Source organism: Chaetomium strumarium, assembly GCF_033439665.1.
Source record: "Chaetomium strumarium strain CBS 333.67 chromosome Unknown B0T15scaffold_1, whole genome shotgun sequence".
In the NCBI taxonomy this organism is placed as follows: domain Eukaryota; kingdom Fungi; phylum Ascomycota; class Sordariomycetes; order Sordariales; family Chaetomiaceae; genus Chaetomium; species Chaetomium strumarium.
Genome location: NW_026944429.1, coordinates 5,845,476 through 5,865,052, shown reverse-complemented (window position 1 = coordinate 5,865,052; position 19,577 = coordinate 5,845,476). Strand labels below are relative to the sequence as shown.

At 55.9% G+C, this 19,577-nt stretch overlaps 7 protein-coding genes across 7 annotated transcripts; 3 read left to right on the top strand and 4 right to left on the bottom strand.

Annotated features, from left to right (window-relative positions):
- Positions 1-841: 841 nt before the first annotated feature.
- On the top strand, positions 842-2,090 carry B0T15DRAFT_64087 (ER protein Pkr1-domain-containing protein). The gene has a single exon (XM_062871147.1). The coding sequence runs from the start codon at positions 1,150-1,152 to the stop codon at positions 1,678-1,680; it is 531 nt and encodes a 176-aa protein (XP_062726936.1). The 5' UTR covers positions 842-1,149; the 3' UTR covers positions 1,681-2,090.
- Positions 2,091-2,160: 70 nt separating this feature from the next.
- B0T15DRAFT_564850 (uncharacterized protein) lies at positions 2,161-2,918 on the top strand (the record flags this gene model as incomplete). Its single annotated transcript, XM_062870653.1, has 2 exons — positions 2,161-2,319; positions 2,567-2,918. The coding sequence occupies exons 1-2, from the start codon at positions 2,306-2,308 to the stop codon at positions 2,916-2,918; spliced, it is 366 nt and encodes a 121-aa protein (XP_062726935.1). The 5' UTR covers positions 2,161-2,305.
- A 500-nt stretch (positions 2,919-3,418) lies between these two features.
- On the bottom strand, positions 3,419-4,237 carry B0T15DRAFT_482259 (methyltransferase domain-containing protein; the record flags this gene model as incomplete). The annotated part of the gene is made up of 1 exon (XM_062866087.1): positions 3,419-4,237. One exon carries the CDS (start codon positions 4,235-4,237, stop codon positions 3,419-3,421), a length of 819 nt encoding a protein of 272 aa, XP_062726934.1.
- A 1,393-nt stretch (positions 4,238-5,630) lies between these two features.
- B0T15DRAFT_386884 (uncharacterized protein) lies at positions 5,631-8,445 on the bottom strand (the record flags this gene model as incomplete). Its single annotated transcript, XM_062864348.1, has 5 exons — positions 5,631-6,632; positions 6,691-6,754; positions 6,808-7,125; positions 7,192-7,506; positions 7,592-8,445. 5 exons carry the CDS (start codon positions 8,443-8,445, stop codon positions 5,631-5,633), a joined length of 2,553 nt encoding a protein of 850 aa, XP_062726933.1.
- An 892-nt stretch (positions 8,446-9,337) lies between these two features.
- On the bottom strand, positions 9,338-10,261 carry B0T15DRAFT_489778 (uncharacterized protein; the record flags this gene model as incomplete). The annotated part of the gene is made up of 4 exons (XM_062866624.1): positions 9,338-9,363; positions 9,419-9,641; positions 9,701-10,155; positions 10,231-10,261. 4 exons carry the CDS (start codon positions 10,259-10,261, stop codon positions 9,338-9,340), a joined length of 735 nt encoding a protein of 244 aa, XP_062726932.1.
- A 342-nt stretch (positions 10,262-10,603) lies between these two features.
- Positions 10,604-12,340, top strand: B0T15DRAFT_388230 (CBF/Mak21 family-domain-containing protein; the record flags this gene model as incomplete). The annotated part of the gene is made up of 3 exons (XM_062864435.1): positions 10,604-11,217; positions 11,268-12,147; positions 12,197-12,340. 3 exons carry the CDS (start codon positions 10,604-10,606, stop codon positions 12,338-12,340), a joined length of 1,638 nt encoding a protein of 545 aa, XP_062726931.1.
- Positions 12,341-17,845: 5,505 nt separating this feature from the next.
- B0T15DRAFT_507741 (uncharacterized protein) lies at positions 17,846-19,178 on the bottom strand (the record flags this gene model as incomplete). The annotated part of the gene is made up of 5 exons (XM_062867664.1): positions 17,846-17,946; positions 17,976-18,128; positions 18,451-18,604; positions 18,713-18,788; positions 18,991-19,178. The coding sequence occupies 5 exons, from the start codon at positions 19,176-19,178 to the stop codon at positions 17,846-17,848; spliced, it is 672 nt and encodes a 223-aa protein (XP_062726930.1).
- Between the last annotated feature and the right edge of the window lie 399 nt (positions 19,179-19,577).

Here is a 19,577-nt window from a genome sequence, read left to right as displayed (position 1 = left end):
TCTCTCAATGCGGGTTAGCACGACAGATTTACATACACTGGTATGTACGTACTGTGAATACAAGTATCTTACGCTGGAGCCCCTGGCCACTTTCCACCTTACGAATGGTAGGTTACCTTGAGTATTCATCTATCGATATTGTAGTGTATAATGCCCATTCTTCCAGCGCTTGAATGACTTGGAGGAGAGGGCCCTACGAGCTCAGCCCGAGCTACGTAACGTTATTTCACCAGGTAGCTGGTGAATACGACGTGCGTATCTTACCTATCAGTGTAATCCGTACGTCTTTTACCCACTTACGGTACCGTACACTTCGGGCGGGTCAAACGACAAGCTACCCCTCGTGTTCCCCACCGTTGCATCGACTTCTCAACCCCATAACAGAAGGCCGGCGACTTGAGACCTGAGTGTACTGTCATGCTTGTGTAGTAGGTGCCAAATCGCGCCTCTGATGTATGAACCTTTTGTTCCCGGGCGTCGGCGGAGGCACTTGTTTGGCCCGAGCCTAACATCCTCTGTACCGTAGTATGTACATGTACCTCCTTCTGTTCGTGCGGGAGTTGTGGTTTTACAAGCTCTGGGCCCCGGCAACCCGGGCCTTGGCGCGGCTGATCGCGAGGCCGTTGAGGGGCCCTTGACCGTCGAGAATCGGGACGGCAACTGTCGCGTCATCATCCGTGCCCGACTGATCGTTCGCTGCATGTGCCGTTGCTTTGACAATCCTTTTTCGACCCAAGCGGAGAGACCACGTTGCCCAAGGCAGGGGTAAGTTATGTGTGTGCAGTGTCCTTTCGCAATGCTGCAAGCGTGTTACGCAGACGCCAATGCCAAGTTTTCAGGCTGCTGACTAGTACACAGTACCCTTGGTTCCATCGGCTGTTTAAAATGGCTGCGTTGCGCCTCGTGATCCCACGCTAAGACCGCCGCTCTTAAGTACCATACGTAGTCGGGAGCGCGACATTCACGACGGTTTGACAGAGCTCCTGCGCAGTCGCGATAACAGTCACACTGAGCTCGGCCACTTACTATTCTCCGTCTCGGCGAGTTTACGAAACCACCAGCGAGCTCGGTCGTCGTACAGTGTCAGCTGCGGTCGTCAGTCCAGAAGGCCCCAAATCTCTGTTCCGCCGACCGAGCATCCCGGCAGCTATGGCATCCTTCTTTGAAGGGCTCTGGGAGTCCATCTTCACACCGGGTCCAACGCCGACACTGCTTGTGGCTACGAATGCCACGTTTGCCGCCCTACAAGTCATCCTAGCTGCTCTTGTCTTCGCGACGTACAGCATACATTTCGTGGTGCTCTCAGTGCTGAGCGGCAGCCTCTGGGCGGCCATCAACTGGTTCGCGCGCGAGCTGAAGGAACATCAACAGCAAGAGGAGGAGAAGGCGCGACGCGCCCTCGCGGCCCGTCCACCGCCAGCGACTTCAGCCGACGATAGCGAGACCGAGGTAGAAGCGACGAGGTCGACCGCCAGCCTTCGCAAGGGGCCGCCGGGGTTGGCATCCGTTGCAAGAGATGTTGCCGCTAGCACTGAGGTCGAACCGGCGGAGGCGCATGGGGAACTCAAGCTGAGGGTTGTCGAGGAGGTACAGAGTCCTAGCCAGGGTCACAAGAGTGGGGTCAGCACTGAGGATGAGTGGGAGAGAGTGTCGGAAAATGAAAACGAGAAGGATAAATAGAGCGGTGGCTGTGGATGGTAGAAAACCGATTTGATCGACTCAGATCCGCGGGAAATGGGCGGTGCGGAAGTGTAACCTCGCGGTTTGATGTTTGGATTGTACATACCAAGGCCTTGGCCGGCTTGTTCAGCATAGATGCGATCTAACGTTACTCCCTAATATGGAACCTGGGAAGTCTAAATATCTAACATAACTACGACGAGGCTACAAGTGGCTCAAACTGCATTCACAAAACACGCCCTCCCTGGAAGTCGGCCCGTTTGTGATCATGGCAGAGAGGCCCGAGGCAAAATGCACTGTTCATCATCCATCCGTGATGTTGTCCTTGTCCTGCGCAGCAGGCGCACGCCAAAATCGGACATCGAGGGGCTTGGACCCACCTTGAGCTAGGAGAGGAGTGGAGAACCTATAACCAGCTCAGTCACGTGCCCCGAAACTTCAGGCTTGGCACCAGCCATCGCTTGAGCTCCATCAACCTCTGTTTAATACTAACATATACGTATGGACCTAGCGATTCACGAACGACCCAGAAGATCGAAACCGCGTTTCCCACTGCGCTCTCCTCTCTACATAAATCGCAGATTAATACCGGAGCAGGCGACCTGACTCCATCGAATCCGTCAAGATGAAGCTGGTCAGGTAAGCTTTTATATGCTTGCAGCCCGTTGTCCATCTGCCTCTATTTGCTCCGCCACGACTACGCGTGCTGAGGCCTGCCGCCCGCGCCCTTCCAAAGGGCCAGCCAGCCAGCCAGCCGAACTGCGCGCATCATCCTCCATCCCAATTCCAGGCTTCCCCCCCAACTATCAGGATGAGCCTGAGTCCCAATTACAGACCAGAAAGACTGACGACAAGGCCATCTCCGCTCTGCTGCCCTGGCAAACAGATTCTTAATGAAATGCGCCAATGAAACGGTCACGATCGAGCTCAAGAACGGCACCATCGTGCACGGCACGATCGCGTCGGTGTCGCCGCAGATGAACACGGCGCTCCGCAACGTCAAGATGACGCCCAAGGGCCAGGACGCCATCCCGCTCGAGACGCTCAACGTGCGCGGCAGCACGATCCGCTACTTTATCCTCCCCGACTCGCTGCCGCTGGATACCCTGCTGATTGACGACGCGCCCAAGCCCAAGAACAAGGCGCGCAAGGAGGCGGATCGGGGCGGGCGAGGTGGAAGGGGAGGACGCGGCAGGGGAAGAGGCGGGCGCGGTGGACGCGGGAGGGGGAGGGGTTAAGTCCCGTGTGTCTCTGGAATTTGAGGCGGGAAACGCTTTTTGTTCTGGCGTATTACGGGAGCCAGAGTGCTGGGTGCATGCATGCGCCTCTGGATCCTAAGCTACCGGCTGATCTGGTGATTATATGGCTAGGCATACGCATGATGTGAAGCGGTTGGAGAGAGAAGGGTTGTCCAGTCACGGGAATGGCATCAGTTTGTTCGAGGACGAGGCGGATGGATGGGTGATGGACCAGTGTGCTCCGCCCTGGTTCTATTGCCGAATACCTCGTTTCTTGTTGGTAGCTGCCCATGCATGTCGGGAGTTGCAGGCAGTCGTACGGCGTTTCATGGGGATGACCCGAAACCGATATTCTGGGGTTACCTTGTTATGGTTTAACCTTTCGGATACACAAAAGCACCGCCGCCAGCCGCCCCTTCCAGCAGACGGGGGCAGGCGCAGCAGGGCCAACGACAACTATTCTCCATGGAATCAGTATTGGGGCATCATAAAGCGTCGTGCTAGACGTTCTCCTCCTGCCATATCCTCACAATCTGCAATTTCTCCCAGCCGGCCTGCTTCCCACTCGTCCCAACCGTCTCAACCCTCCATGACCCTGCCCCTCCTCTGCTCTCCATCACCTGCCGAACGCGCTGCTTGACCTCCTGGGGCTTATTCTGCGCGCAGAGCAAGAGATACGCAACACCCCTGTCCGACAGCACCACCGGCAGCTCTTCAATCAGCCTCTCCGTGATCTCCATCCCGTCCTTGCCGCCCGCATACGACAGCGCAAGCAGCGCCGAGTCCTCTTCGTAGGTCGTCGTTTTTGCTGCTGCCTTCATCCCTCCGATAGGTACGGAAGGGACCTCCGGCGTGGGGACGTAGGGCGGGTTGAAGACGAGCACGTCCACGGTCCCCGGGCGGACGGGGCTCGTGAGATCGCCCTGCGCCGCGGCTAGGTAATACCCATACCCTTCTCCTCCAGGTCCGGCCCCGTCAGCAGCAGCAGCAGTGACAGCAGCATCCTCGGCCATGGCCTTGCGCACGGTCTCTCCCGTCGCCTGGCACGCGAACCGATTGACGTCGATGCCGAGCGTGAGGATGTCGCGGCGCGAGAAGAGCGCGTGCGCGTGCGCGGTGAGGAAGGCGAGCACCACCCCTGAGCCGGGCCCGACCTCGAGTACCAGAGGGGAGGGCGTCGGTGGTGAAAGGGGGAAATGGCGGGCAAGAAAGGCGGTTTCGGATGGCGAGGAGAGCGTGTCGAGAAGGAGGAAGGAGTCTTCGGCCGGCTCGTAGACCCGGGCATATGGGACGTGGGAGGTTGAAGGTGTGGGGAGCATTTTTTTTTCTTCTTATTTCCACGAAAAGGTGAATTGGTTGGGGCAGGGCGGCGGCGGTGGTCGTGGTGGTGGTGATGGCTTCGTTTCAAGGACGAATATAGTAAAAGGTGAATTTGGTGCGTGTTATGATTGTAAAAGGGACATTGTAAAAAGCGCCGAGGGTGGGGCACGTGATGAGAGGGCCAGTCATGAGACAAGCCGAACATGCTTTACAATCTCGATTTTGGAGCTTGAAGTAGTTTTGATAGATTGTTATATCGAGTGAAAAAGGAGTTTGTGCCTGACGATGGCGTGTTGGTTGTTATGGATAGCGGATGTAATTACGTCGACATGGGCACGTCTACGAATCTATCCAAAATTCCAAATCCCTCACAGGCTTCATACCTCGGCATATGAATTTCAAGCGACTGTAGACTACGTCTCTATCAATGGTCCTGTGCCATATGTTTACTCAGAGTCTCAGCCCTTCCTGTCCATCACCGCCTGTCTCGCTTCGCTTCCCGAGTTGCAAGCTGCCGCTCAATTGAACGAGGTTCAGGGACTCCGGGACTTTGGCTCTCATTATATCTTCCCAGTCTCGCTTTCCTCCTCACATCACATCACGCAGCACGTAATGTCACAACCCGGATCCGACTTGTTCGGGCCCAGGCCCCAGCGGAAGCCATGTCGTATCTCGCTGACCATGCGTGTCTGGTTCCGATCATACGCTCCTCGGAGGTCGCTATTAGAGGGTTAATGTTTTCTTGCGCACGAGGAGGTGGGTGTGTGTGCGAGTGAAAAAAGATGTGGGTGGAATTTGCCAACCAGAAAAGGGAGAAAAACATGAGCGTACATACCACTTCGGACACAGCTCGCCCTTCGCAACCAGCCGTGGTGGCAGTGGCCGTATCTGGCCATCGATGAACCCCAGGCATGTGTCGAAGCCCATGCCGGGATAGCAGGGGACGGCAATGGTAGCCCAGCGGTGCTTGCAATGGAAGTCGCGGTAATGGTTGACGAGGCACATTTATATTTCCTCGCTTAGACAATGGCAGGGAAGTAGTATGGGGAAATCGTGCCTTTGGGTGCGACTGGGTATTTTTCTCTGGGCTCACGAGTTCTTGCGGTTCGGAGAGTTGTAGAAAGCGTGGGCCATGGGAAGATGTTGGTTTCTTGATCGGAGGTCGCAGCGTGTAAGGTACCGTACGTATGCTATGTGACGCATGAGAGAAGGGTGACTAATAAGTGCACCCGGGTTGCTGTTAACCATCACACAAAGTTAACCCAAGTAGTTGTCCAGGTGACAGACTAAGGTACCAGGTAGTCATACCTTCTTTCATTGGCCATGGGATATACCAGGCTGGGACAAGCACATGCCAAAGGCTTTGTGCCCCCCTCCCTGTGTTGTTCATCATCACTCCTCTTCAGCCTCTCTATTCAACTCCGCTACCGACTTCCGACGCCTCCTCGAAGGCATCATTTCCACACCCTCCTCTCCTGAGCTTGACCCCACGTTCCCGTTGTGTGCACCCACCAACTTCTCCAACAACCCCTCAATCCGCTGCATGCGCTCTTCCAACGTTTCTAGCCGCGAGGCGATGTCACTCACTTCGTCGCTCTCGCGCAACACATCCTGCAGCTCGGCCCTCAGCCCGGGGAATGGCGCAATGCTGTCGCGCCTGCTGGGCACCCTATGGCCCTGCTGCGGCGTGGCTGGCGGCTGTATGATCTGCTCAGGCGATGTGGATAGCGGTTGCGGTGGTAGTTTCTGTGCTTGCTGTGATGGTTTCTGAGGTCGTTGCTGAGGTCGTTGCTGACTGGAGATCTCTACGATCGGCAATCCGCGCGCTGTTGGAGTAAACTGCCTGCGAATAAGGTGCCGCGTCATGTCATCGTCTGCGGCAACGTCTCCCAGCACCGAGTCCGGCACGGGCACCTCGAACACGGTGGAGATATCGCTATGGCTGGTGATCCTCCATCGCTCCCAGAACCGCCGGCGGATTGTGATGGTGTGGCCCTTGGAAACGCTGGGTGCGGGCGACAGGGCGGGCAGCTTGTGAGGCGAGAGGGAGCGGCGCTCGGCGAGCGCGATGACCAGCAAGATAGGCAGGTTGATGAGACGGACCGACATGACGTGGATCTTATGGAACCAGCGGGCCGAGACGCAGAATTTGAGCGGCACGAGGAGGAGGATGGCTAGAATATTGAAGGGCGGCGGGTAGGCGAAGATGGCGTCACCCTTGACGCCTTCGAGTGTCATGACCGCCCGGCGGAACTGTATCTCGGCGGGCGCGTTGTTGACGATGTGGCTGAAGGTCGTGGACAGCATGGAGACGAGGATGGTCAGGAAAAGCGTGTTGCCGAGGAAGGCGAATGTGACCATGAGAGAAGGTCCGAGGATCTTGTGGAACTCGGTCTGCCTGCCGTCAGCATGATATTTTTCCGATGGGAAGCGCACGCGGATAGAAACAAACAGAATGCTGGATGCCGGACCCATCGAGCCCGAACCAGATGTAGATCATCCACTTGCTGATGGTTCTGGTGCGTGTCAGCGAGGCTTGCAGCAGGTCGTGTTGAAATGAAAGACGTACGCGGGACCAAAACCACCGTTTCCAAGCCAGAACAACGACAGCAAGAAGCCAAGGAAGCACCAAGCAGCCAGAGCTGACAGCAGAGCGAAGTCGGACATCATAGATCTGAGCGACAGGAACACAAGGTTGTCTGAGAGTAGATTGAACGCCAGCCGCGGGACAAGCACGGGCGCTCCCATGGCCAACACGTCCAAGGCTTGCTGCCCGGCCTCAAGACTCGCTGTCTTCCAGCCGTAGATGCGGATGATGAGGTAGACCCAGTAGATGACGGCAAACGTGACGTCGAGAAAGGACCACAGGTTTTGCGCGTAGACGTCCCTGGTATCTGTTCGTCAACAACACACAAATATACGTTTTCCAGCCGGTGGTGGAAGCGCGGCATACCATCCATGCTCCAGGAGCGTGGCGAACTGGTCCAAGACCCATCCGAGGGCGTATACGGTGAAGCAGACTTCGAGCTTGCTGAACTGCTCCGCGTCCCTCTCGCTCATGAAGGCAAGATACAAGCCTAGGAGAACGACAAAATGCATAAGCTCGAGGTAATTCCGCGTCCTCGGCACCACCAGGCGGTACTGGTTGAGGAGGGACGCCTCTCGGGGGTTGTACAGTGAAATAGGTCGCTGCTTGTAGCGGTCGGGGAGGATGTCCATGAAGCTTGAGGGCGTGTAGATGACCCGGCCCTCGTAGATGGCATCCACGCTTTCCCATATTCTTGCGTCAACACTAAGCCATCTTCTCACACTCCCGTCTCGGGAGGGAAGGGGGGTTCACGGTATTCACTTACATCTTCTGGCAACTCGTCGACGCCAGGAAGATGCGGCTTTCGCTCAGAATCGCCACCTCCAACGCTGGCAGCGTCCGGTGATGCGCCGTCGACGCCCCGACCTCCCGCCTGATCTCGTCGGGCGCGTTCTGGAACGGCTCAAAGCCGGCGATCAGCACATGGGCTAGCACCAGCAGGTTCTCGGGCCCCTCGTTGTCCTCATTGAAGCGCCTCAGTATCCTGGTCGCAATCAGCTCGCACAGCATCGCCCGTGTGTAGTTCACATTCTGCCGGTTGCTCAGGTGCGCCTGCTCGGCGAGGAACTGAGCACGGTTCACGAGCAGGCAGTAGACGATCGAGATGTCGTCCTGCTCGTACAGCTTGTCGACCAAGGGCCGGATGACCGACACGTTGAGGCGGACGTCGCGCAGCTGGTCAAGCGAGAGGTAGTCTTCGACGACCGAGATAATGTCGCGGCGGATTCGATGGATATTGGTGTAGACGGGCAGATGCCGGTGGGCGCCATTTGGGGACGCGGACGCGGACGCGGACGCGCCGGGCCCCGTGCCGTAGCTGTAGCAGCTGAAGACCTCGCGGTCCAGGTTGTGCGGGAAGGCCGCACGTTGCGGGAGGAGAGGCCGCCGCTCCGCTGGTTCCTGGATCCGTATCGCCTGTGGCCGGAAGCCGGTGGCTGGTGCTATACTGCTGCCGCGCCCGGCGCCGCCTCCGCCCGCGTCCCCCTGCGTAGTGTTGCTATTGTTGATATTATGACCGCTATCGTTGTCCTCGCTGTTACTGCTGCTGCCGCTGCTGATGCAGATACTGGGGACGGAAACAGGGCCGTGGCTAGGTCGCCGTGCCGGTCCGTCACCCATGTCCTTCCCTGCGGCAGTGGCCTCCTTGACTACCTAAGTCAGGGGCGGATTCTCGCAACTTTGAGAGTGGCCGAGGATGGAACAGATTTTTGATTTTCCTACTGCTGAGGGTTGTAAAGTAATCCCCTCGTCTTAAAATACCTACTGAGAATTTTGACCTTTCCTGAAGCGATGTTTATAGTTTCTGTGGTTGCTAGTCGGACTTTGATGATATCATTGGTGTTTGGAATGTGAAATGAGCGGAATGGCGTGCTACAATAGAAATGACGGGAGTCGGGAGCTTGGGAGCTCTTGCCCCACCCACTCGCTCACAAAGAGCAACTTGAACAACACCTTCAGCAGCTACTAGGTATGGACCTAGTGACACAATGCTGTTTTGCCCATCTTCCTCGCTCACTAGAAGGTAGGTAGTAATCTACATATATACCAACTAGTATCATCTTGATGTGTTGTCGTTTGCCTTGCAATCCTTGAAATCGTACGTAGGCAATATTGATATCTCAGATCTCCGTTTTCCACCTGGGCTCAGACCCGCGGGTCTACTCTGAAAGTAACCTAGCTCTGATAGAAGCCTGTCGAAGAAGAGTCCTATGTTGAAGCTGGATGGTTTCTGGCGGAAAACGGACCCATTGCCCAGGTTTGGTTTCAGAATCACTGACCGAGTCCGTGTCTTTTATCAATGGCTGGCGGAGTAACTACTAGTAACTGCTTGGGTATCTGTTGTGCTAACCAGACCGCATACAGCCTGGCCCAACAAAACTCCAGAGACCCAACATATCTTCCACATGGTCAAGGCAACTAAGGAGGTTATATTGAGGCTAATGCACAGGGTGTGTAGGGACACTGGTACAACAAAGGGAATCTCGCTTCGCTAGTTTGTCGACGTAGCTGTCTATTGAGCCTTGGAAGAGACGATCCCTGACAGCGTGTTAGCAAGTACTCGTCTGGCATGACCTAGAAGGGCGAGACTCACTCTCAACATCCGCAACACTCTGCTGCAGAATCTGCTGCAGCACCTTGGGGTTCTCCAATTCCTTGCGCACCTTGGCAATGATGTTCTCGGCGAGCTCCTTCTGCTGCCTCTGCTTGACCTGGCTCTCGTACCGCACCCACGACTCCAGCACGTTCTTGGCCTCGGCAGCCAGCGCCGTCCGCTGCTCGAGCTCGTACGCCTGGGCCTCGAGCCGTGCAGTCTCCTGTTGGACATCATCAGCATCCAGCTCGGTCGCCTCTCGCAGCACGTGTTATGTCCCACCTTGGACACCTCGAACAGCGACTTGGTCACGTCAATGACGCTCGACATCTGCTTGACATCCTCGATGCGGTTCTTGACGGACTGCTCGTGGTTGGCCCGCGCAGCGTTGAGGATGTTCTTGATCTTCTCGTTCTGCTTCTCGGCCCACTCCTTGTACATTGGACCGCCGTACTTGATGAGACCAGCCCAGACGCTGAGCAGGCAGAAGGCCACGACCGTTTCCTCGTTCATCACGTAGTACTCGTTGCTGATCGCAAAGATGGACAGGCCAGCGGCCGACGAGAGGATGGCCGTCTTGGAGAGCAGGTTGCTGCCGGGAAGCGCATCGAGCAGTGACTGCGCCTTGCTCTTGGGGTCCTGCTGCGAGGGAAGGTTCGAGTTGTGGCGCGCCGTGACGAGCGTTGAGACGGCCGGAAGGGCGCGGGGAGCGATGCTCGGTCGCAGGCGTGCAGCCCCTGCAGGAAGTGCGCAAGTTCGAGTCAGCGCTGCGTTTGCTCAATTGGCGCACGCCCAGTCTGGAGTCAACTCACCGACAGCACTTCTCGCCAAGCGGGACGCCATTGTGAAGTCTGGGATGTCGAATGGGTGACGGCTTGACGTTGTCGGAGCTTCCTTGCCAAGTTCGATTTGAGGTTTTAACGGGCCCGGGCTTTGCCGTGAAACCGGGGGTAAGGTCACGTGCAGCTGCAGCTGACGATACCGTTAAGAGAGATCTTTTGCTTGGCGCCCATCATAATGAGCATTGAAATTTCCTGTCCAACTGAAATGTTTCTCGATGGTCGTGACCCACTTTATTTTTGGCGGACGACCAAAGCCTCAATCCGACAGCACAAATCTAAGACGATCCGGGACGCACAACCAGAGCAAATATCAACATAGTCCTTCGGGACTTCTTTAGGCAAGATGCCAGCCGCTAGTGAAGAACTTGCCGTCAAGACTGCGGTCAAGAGGAAGCACCAGGAAAAAGGGAACCACATCACGAAGCGGAGGAAATCGGCAGCCAGCGACAGCGATGAGTTCCCAACGAAGATCGAGAAGCTCGAAGCCGAAATTCATGAGTCCAAGAAGTATTACAACAACATTGTGACCCTAATCGAACTCGCACAAGAACACGATGAGGATGCAAAAGCTCGTCTGACCGCCTCGGAAGCACTGTGTCGCGTTTTTATTCGGCTTCTGGCTGCCGGTAACCTGACCAAGAAAAAGGATGCGTCGGAAAAGGAGGCCACGGTGAGGAGCTGGCTCAGGGACCGCCTGGCAGACTACAAGGGAGCTCTGTTATCCATGTTCCGAAGCGAGAAGTTGGCACTCAACGCCCTGATGCTGTCCCTGGCCTTGCTCAAAGCGGAAGCCCAGCATCTCAGCGGCTCGGACGAGGCAGTCTTTCCGCGGTATTTCTTCTCGGACATCATTGCCGGTCTCCTCGAATCTCCAGCTGAGCAGTTGCGCGAACATTTCTCTGAGAAGTTCGTTGACGAATACGACGACATCCGTTTCTACACGTTCGACGCCATCAAGTACGGTTAACCCAGCACTACGTGGAATCTCACATGCTGACAGTGGACAGGGACTACCTGATGGATCACGAAACTGTTGACGAAGATGTCCGGGATACGATTTTCGAGATGCTGATCAGTATGGAAGACGTTCCAGAGTCCAGCGAAGCCTTGGAAAACTTCTACATCGAGCCGCCTCAGAAGAAGAAACACCCGCTTCGCTCCTTGTCGCAGCACAAGAAGCAAGCCCAGGAGGCCTGGCTGGCGCTGATGCAACTGGGCTTAAGCAAGGAACAGAGGAAAAAGGTCTTGGAGGCCATGGCAACCTCGATCGCCCCCTGGTTCACTAAGCCTGAGCTGCTCATGGATTTCTTGACGGATTGCTATAACTCTGGCGGTTCCATATCGCTTCTGGCTCTTTCGGGCGTTTTTTATTTGATTCAAGAACGCAACCTCGACTACCCTGAGTTCTACACCAAGCTCTATTCATTACTGGATGCGGATATCCTGCACTCCAAGTACCGGTCTCGTTTCTTCCGCCTCCTCGATACCTTCCTCACGTCATCTCATTTGCCTGCTGTGTTGGTAGCGAGCTTCATCAAACGCCTGGCCCGCTTAGCACTCAATGCGCCGCCGAGCGCTATTGTGGTGATCGTGCCGTGGTTCTACAATCTCTTCAAGAAACATCCGCTCACAACCTTCATGATGCACCGTGTGCCGCGGACACCAGAGGAGAAGGATTTGCTAGAGAGGGAGGGTTTGGAGGATCCGTTCCTACCGGATGAGAAGGACCCATTGGAGACACAAGCCATCGACAGCTGTCTGTGGGAAATTGTCCAGCTGCAATCACACTATCACCCCAACGTGGCTACGATTGCCAAGATCATCTCGGAGCAGTTCACCAAGCAGGCTTACAATCTGGAGGACTTCCTGGATCACTCCTACGGCAGCGTAGGTTACAATAAACACCAGACTGCGGACCCAGCTAACAGTGTCACAGCTGCTTGAAGCCGAAATCTCCAAGGAAGTTAAGAAGCCGCCAGTCGTGGAGTATATGATTCCTAAGAGGATATTCACCAAGGCCGGCCCAGAAGCGGAGAAGGATAGTTTACTTGCAAGTCTTTGGGACTTTGCGTCGTCATAACCTCTCTGTTCTCATAAGAGCTCCCGATTTCTGCACCGAGATGGAAGCCTCGATCATCACCACGTCTATCGGTCTACTGCACACCGTTTGGGCTTCATGCAGTCGCAGACATTCGTCATTGAGCATGCCAAATGTACCCCACCGAGCACGTGCTCTCCTGACACGGTGATGTCTCGGATGAAGTTACGCAGCGCATGCATGACAGGCCCTCTCGAGACGTTGAGGGACAGAGAATGTTCTCCAATCTCCGGACGGAAGCCCAAGGCCGCTTCCGACGCTGCACCTTCTGCACCTTCGCATGCTGCGCACGAATGGCGCGGCCCCTGGGGTATGGCGACCTCTGGACGTTACTCATCGGCTGCCAGAAGAGGGATATGGTACCCCTCCGGTAAGCATCCGGTGACACCAACGGGCTCCCACACAACTTGCGGATGACTGCTCGCTCACATGCCACTCTCAGCAGTAGCTTCGGTGAAACGACGGCATCATCCCTTGGGCACCCGTCAACTGTCATTCTCGGGGTTGGGCTAGAACTGTTGATTCGGGGTTACATAGCTTAGCTCTGTGTAATGGAAGCCCCACACACAGTTACACAAATCTGGGGAAGTTACCTTTGTATGATCTCGAGTAGTCTACTACGTTACCCTTAATGTCCCATGATGGTTCCATGACAAAGGGGGCCGCGCAATCACGAAAACGTTTGCGCTGAACGCTGCGCCTTCATCATTATCGGTGGATGTTCCTTCTGGGAAAAGGCTTCCATTATTTCTCTTCCCGGGAAGCGCCGGGCCCGAGAGGAATGCAAATGGAAGCGCCGGGACAGCGCCTGCAAGTGCATGTTTACAGTCCGCCAACCTTTGGACACTGGCAGCATAAGGACGCCGAGATGAGTTCTCCCATCTACCAACGGTGTACTATACTAATAATGAGCTCCGCCACGATCAGCGTTGCAGCTGCGCACCCCCAGCAGCTTTGCCCTTCAACAGCCGTACGGAGTGCACTGCGTTCCGTTGCCAAATTTAATCTTCCCCGGTCTGCTCAGCGACGTTGCTGCTGTGCCACCCGTCTCTGGCCTATCCCTTATGTTGAACAACCCGTCGACCGCACATCGGATCCTTCCTATGGCAACGGTGGCGTCTCACTCATTCGTCACCTCTACCCCGTAACCAAGCCTCAGCTTGCGTAGCTGCACCTCTTCCGGTGCCAAGGGCCGAGAGGATACAGAGTAGCGTTCTGAACGTACTACTACCCTCGACAAAGAGTGAAATATGATGGATTCGAAGGGTGGAGACGTCGTTTTCCTTGACCGCTGGATGAGACGAAAGTAATAATACGGATACCCAACTTCTTTGCAGCTGTTTTTTTTTTTTTATTCGGCAGCCGGCGAAGTTCGCCGAAAATCCAATAGCGACTGAAGTGGAGGCTAGGCCGCTAGTCAGAGGACGGCGCAGTGCGGCGACAGCCATGCTTCCTTCGTCACTCCCCGACTCCTGTGACTTCCTCAGCACGTCACCAGTACACACTTGGTATGTATTGTACATACCGGGGCCGGCATGGGTTGTATCGTGTTCTCACTTTCCGTATCTCGCCGTCGTCAACCCCCGATCTAGCCTCCGAAGAGCGAAATATCATTCTTTCACCGACCCCAATCTCCGGCCGCCCGGTTCCACTCGTTGCTCTATCGTTTCTCCGCCCCACCTTCGCCGTCCAGTCAGCTCCGTTCCGGTCCCGATTTTCGTATCTCTTGGCCCGGCCGGACTCGGGCCAAGGAATGGAGCTTCAGCCGAATAGGGCGGTGAAGCGGATAACCATGTGATCTCCGTGGAGACCGAGCTCTGACCCATCCGCGATAGTAAGCAGAAAACAAGGGGGGTTGTTGATGGTCGTCGATCCCCCACCAGGCCGATCGCGTATCGGACTCATCGGACAGGGTTTGACGCATTCTTTGTTTTGGGTAGGGTGTGAGGGTGTGCACATCCAGGACGCGTCAGGAAGAAGGACTAGTACTGTAGAAGACAAAAGAGGATACAGATGATCCACAAGGCGTCCGAATCGATCCTCGGATTTTCTTGGCTCCAAGGGTGTAAACGCTGCCGGGTCAGCTTTGGGCTCCGAATCTTCTTCACCGCTACTCGCAGAATCGTCATGGAATGCGCAAAAACATTGGAGTCTGAACCCCGTGGCTCAGAAAAATGGCTACCTGATTTCACTCCGTTTTGGTTAGCCATTCGGATGGTTCGCACCGCGCGATGTAGGACAGAAGTCATGAGAAGCTCACATGCTTTACACAGTAACCAGAACACCAAAGGGTCTTGAAATGCGTCAGCGACTTCACCCTTCTTGCTACCAACACCACCAATGGCAGCCTCGTCGGGAAGGCCCTCCGTCCGCTCGCTCAAACAGAACACTGCAAACGGACCGCGCAACATTTGGCGGAACCCGGCCTACGCATTCGTGGAAGGCAACACCGCCGCTTCCACCGCGTTTGTGAGCCACTGTCTCAGACGCCCTGGCGCTGCACTGCATGTTGCACGTTGAAGTGCAGCTTGCCGGCAAGTGGGACAGCGGTACTGTATGGTAGGTATCCATAGTGTAAGCAGGACGCCGCAGCGGGCCCATTGTCTGACAATGCTGGATCTGGATTTCCTTCCCTGCAACACCTCCAGGCTTCCAGATCGAGGCTTGGGATCCGACTGACGAGAGTCCTGTTTTTGACTTCCGGTGGAAGCAAGCACGAATGATACGATGTTGCTCATGTCGATTCCACGATGATCGTGCCGTTATCAGGGCACACCGCCGAAGATGCTTCCAACCGGGTTTAGCCTTCCGAGGTGCACCATCTCCCTTCAAGGGTCCGGCCCCCGGCCATGCCTCGACCGAGCATTAGGGGGAACCGCACGAGCGAGATGCCCGTCCTCCCGAAGCAGCCGTCGTGACCCCTTGGTACCCGGTCATAAACTCAAGGTACTCTGAGATGGGGAGAGACGACAACCCTTTTATGGGGCTTGTGGAGTCTCGTTAGTCAGTCTGAAGGGCCAAACTCACCAGAAGAAGAGGACGATGTTGTATGCTCTCTCCGTGTGAAGCGCTTGCTCGTTTGGGAGCGTGTGTTGTATTTGCATTCTTCTTGAAATCTCCTCCACTCTGGAGAGCAGTCGCTCCCGAGAGCAAGACCGCAAGTATGAGTCAGTTTGCATAGGCGGACACAGGCCTTGGATCGTTCGCCCGGAGCGCCTGACACGACAAGCGCGGTCCCAGGAAAAGGGAACAAATAGGAAATTTTCTTCAGATCCCTTGGCGAAGCCACTAGCCAAACGTTACCGTCTGCAACAAACATGTGGGAAAGGTGAAGGGGCCATCTGAACAAGTCCGTATTGGTAGAATTGCGCCGTTGGGCAGGAAAGCGGACGGTTGATTGAACCCAGTTGCGGCCCCCAAGGATCCGATCTTGGCCATGGATTGGGCGTTGATCGCCGAAATGCATCAAGCGTCCGGGATTCCATGCAGAAGGCGTCTCAGGGCCCGGGAGTGGAAGCCGAGTGCGGCATTCCCGTACTTAGTTTAGGTGACGTGCCAGTTTTGGCAGTTATAGGATGCAGCCCTCGGGAACCACGAGTTGATCTGGATGTGCTCCCGGGCGTCAACGGATAATGGCGTGCACTGATGGAAACTGCGAATATTGGAAAGGGTTGGGGAGAAGGAGAGGGTGGTTTTCCCAGGACACCGGGACCGTGGCGCCTGCGTGGCTGAAGTTAGCCTTCTTTTTAGGAGTCACAACATATCGCGGCCGTTCCTATGTAGGTAGTACCGCGTGCAATGGCCTCAGTATGACGATTGCCGGCAGTCGGCGCTTCCCCCAGTGACCGGGTCTCGGGAGCAGTCCCGGAATGAAGCCTCATCCGGCATCTTTGCCGGGTGCCAATGAAGCGCAGCTTGTCCTGGTGTGGTACGTATCAGAGCATGAAAGACGCCCGAGATTTTGCCTGCGTTACCGAATTGAGTGGTACAATATTCATGGAATGAACACCATTCCAGTTTGCGTCCGCTATCACAGCTAAGGTCGTGTGATATTCACCGCGGATAGGGCGGGAAAGAGGTCTTGACCGGTCAAGTCCAGAATGCCGCAGTTCGGTTGATCAGGAGCTAGCTCGTCCTTCAGCGTCCGAGTCCCCATCTCCAGTGAAGTGAGGTGAATTGTCGCCGGTGCCATTGGACACCAATCCCGCCGCCCAGGACGGTCATTGGCAGCTGACCAAAGACAGGCAGAGAGCGTGGGTTCTCGCCTTGCCCCTAACGACTATCCATAGCTGCTCTGTTTGGGACCGGCTTGAGATCCGACAAGACGCGTTCTCGCCTGTCAGAGAACAGAAACACACCGACACTTTGAGTTGGGTCGGGACGAAGGAACGCTCGCCGCTGTTTGGGCCGTCATTGCGCGGGCCTTGGGATATGCGGCCAGGTGCGCATCGCGGAGCCTGGGCAAGCATCGCGACTGGCCAGCAGCCGTCTGAGCAGCTGCAAGCGCTCCATTCTCCCCTTCACTGGACATGCCGACAGGCGACGGGCAGCAGCATGAGTGGAGCTAGGAAACCGTCGACGCGCTGCAACCAGCCACCGAATTTTTTGGCACCAGTTTTCGTTGGCGGATGAGGTGCTCCAGACAAACTTCAAGCCTAAGTCGAAATAGGAAAGCCGCGATGGATTTCAAAACAATGCACGAGCGGCGAAACAAAACAGACGTTGTGGGTTTGAGGCAAAGCTCCTGGATAAGAGCTTGATGCTGTGTCGCGGCGTGGTGCAGCAATTGGAGCTGGAGAAGGACGGAGGGATGAGCCTCGCAGTCAGATGATGCAGTGGGCTGTCTCAAGCACTTCCGGCAAGCATGACTTGAGCACAGGCGGCAACGGGTCGGTAGCATTATGTCACGTGATGGGTCGGTAGAAAGCGGCGTGACCGCCTAGGTTGTGGGGAAAGCCCGGCGATTCGCTCACACGTTCCATTCCACGAGCTCCCACCAATTGAGCGACAGTCGAGTATGATTGGAAAGAAACTTAAGGAAGCACGGCATGCGCCGCAACGACCCGGCCTTCCGTCCCGATGCATCCATTGTCAGAGCTCCCTCGTGGCCGCTGCAACCGCCCACCGTTGTCGAAGGCGTTGCGAAACGGCCCTGCTACTTTTCGTGAATGCGTACTACTCCGTACACTACCTACGTTCCTTGCTTCATGGCGGCAACGAGAAGCTGTTCGCCCGGGAAGTTTGCATGTATGTACGTACATACATCCATACGGGAGAATGACTGGCATTTCTCTCATCAACAGTGGCCATATGATTACTTACGCCATACGCTGCTGTTTGGCATGCTCCATGATCACGTACGTCGGAGCAACACCACCATCGCAGCCATCATGACCGACTCGCCGAGGTCACCCTGCGCGCCGCATCAAATAGTCGCTTTGCTAAGACACAACGAGGAGACCACTTCCTTCGGCGCCTCGAAGTCTGTCAAGCCTGCCGGGGCGCAACATCACTCCACCAGGATAACTGCTGCGCAAAGGATGCTCGCCTCGCCGGCGAGTGGGCTGAATTTAGGCTGGCGTCCGTGGCTGTTTGGCTTGCTAGATACAGTACTTACAAACGGGATTTCTCACGGAGGTGTTTACCCACTGCCCACTGCTCACGGGGTTTGAGCTGGACCCTAGCATGGGCGTGGGAGCAACTGTGAGCCCGCGGCTAGCTACTGGCTCGAAGCATGCCTTTGGGTACCGATGGCCCATTTCTGCCCAACCTGCACTGGGCGGTCATCCACTACCACTCCTTCACCTTTGCTCCCGGTCTATCGCCTTCACCCTTGCCTGGTACCCAGGTCTCTTGTTCCTCCCTTCCAGCACAGGTAGAGACATGTCGCAAGTCACGTTATACTACAGGGACTCCCACCGTCCATGCATCACTGATTTTCAACCCGTCTTCAACGACGTGAAGTCAAGATTCACACCCGCCCCCAGCGGGTGATCGCTGATTCGATCTCAAATAGGGATTTCCCATTGCGCGTCGTCCCAGGCAAATCGCTCGTCGCCGTTGACCAGCGTGACTGTCCGCGGCAACCTCACAATGATTCCTATTGGGAAGCCGCTGTCGCCCGATCGCCGTCCTCAGTCTCCTTCTTGCTGCGGCGACCCGGAACGGTCTGTCGTTCATATGTACCGGCTTAGTCACAGCAGGTTTCTGTTCGAAACGGAGACCGCGAGCAAGACGCGCAAGACGCTGCGTTTCCGTCAGTGGCGTGTCTTTACTGGCGGTTTTAACGAATATCCAATCCCGACATGAGCCTCGTCTTTCGATGGCCCCCGTTGCCGTATCCGTTTCACCTACAGTGACGGTCCGGGCTCTGCTCGTACGATCTTCTCTTCTCTTCGGATACCCAGAAAGGTCCTCGGAGACTCCCCCCCTAGCCCTTGCTCTGTAGATCCGATCTCTCTTTTCACACCCCCCTTGCCAAGGCTGTACGCTACCCCCCGGTCCGGAAAAGTCTTCTTGATCCACAAGTTCCCGCACAGAGCAAGTCCTCCGCAACATCCACTCGAGGTACCATCCAACCGGAGGTTCCAGGTGCCCGCCTGCCTGCAATTGGGCAGGCCTCGGATACGCACCTTGTTTCGTGAGGGTCTTGCAGATTCGCCCTGACTGTGGTCAAGATCAAGTACAAAACATAGAAAGAGGCGGCCGCATCCCGTCTGCTCCCCTTATTCATCCCACCATCAGAACCAGCGTCGTTGCACACTGACACCTTCGACAGGAGCAGCATTGAGGCTGCTCGACTGAAGAAGAGTTTCTTCATCTCTACCCCACGAGGTGCTTCAACTCAAGACGTTGAAGCTGCCCCTCCGGTCTTAGTTACACAAACCACTGCCCCACGAATCCGGGTTGTGGTCAGAATACCCCTCTTCTCACTCACAGAAGACGGCAGCGTTGTGTAAGTGTTACGCTCTTTTCTCTGTTAAAAACCCTGCCCCTGCCTCCCGCGCTCCCGCACTCTCCGCCCCCAGCACTTCCCCCACTAGCTTCTCTTCAACCCACTCTTCACTGCCCAACCTGGAAGTTCCCTCAGCAGGATCACTCATGAGAGCTTGAGAACTTCCATCGTCTTCATCGTCGACCACAATACCAGAGCAGCGGTTTTAAGGGTAGGCATACCAGCGTGGCTTTTGGTGGCTTTTCTTCTCTTTCATAACCCACC

Coding starts and splice junctions, on each gene's coding strand:
- B0T15DRAFT_64087 (XM_062871147.1), top strand. CDS start 1,150: ATGGCATCCTTCTTTGAAGGGCTCTGGGAGTCCATCTTCACACCGGGT.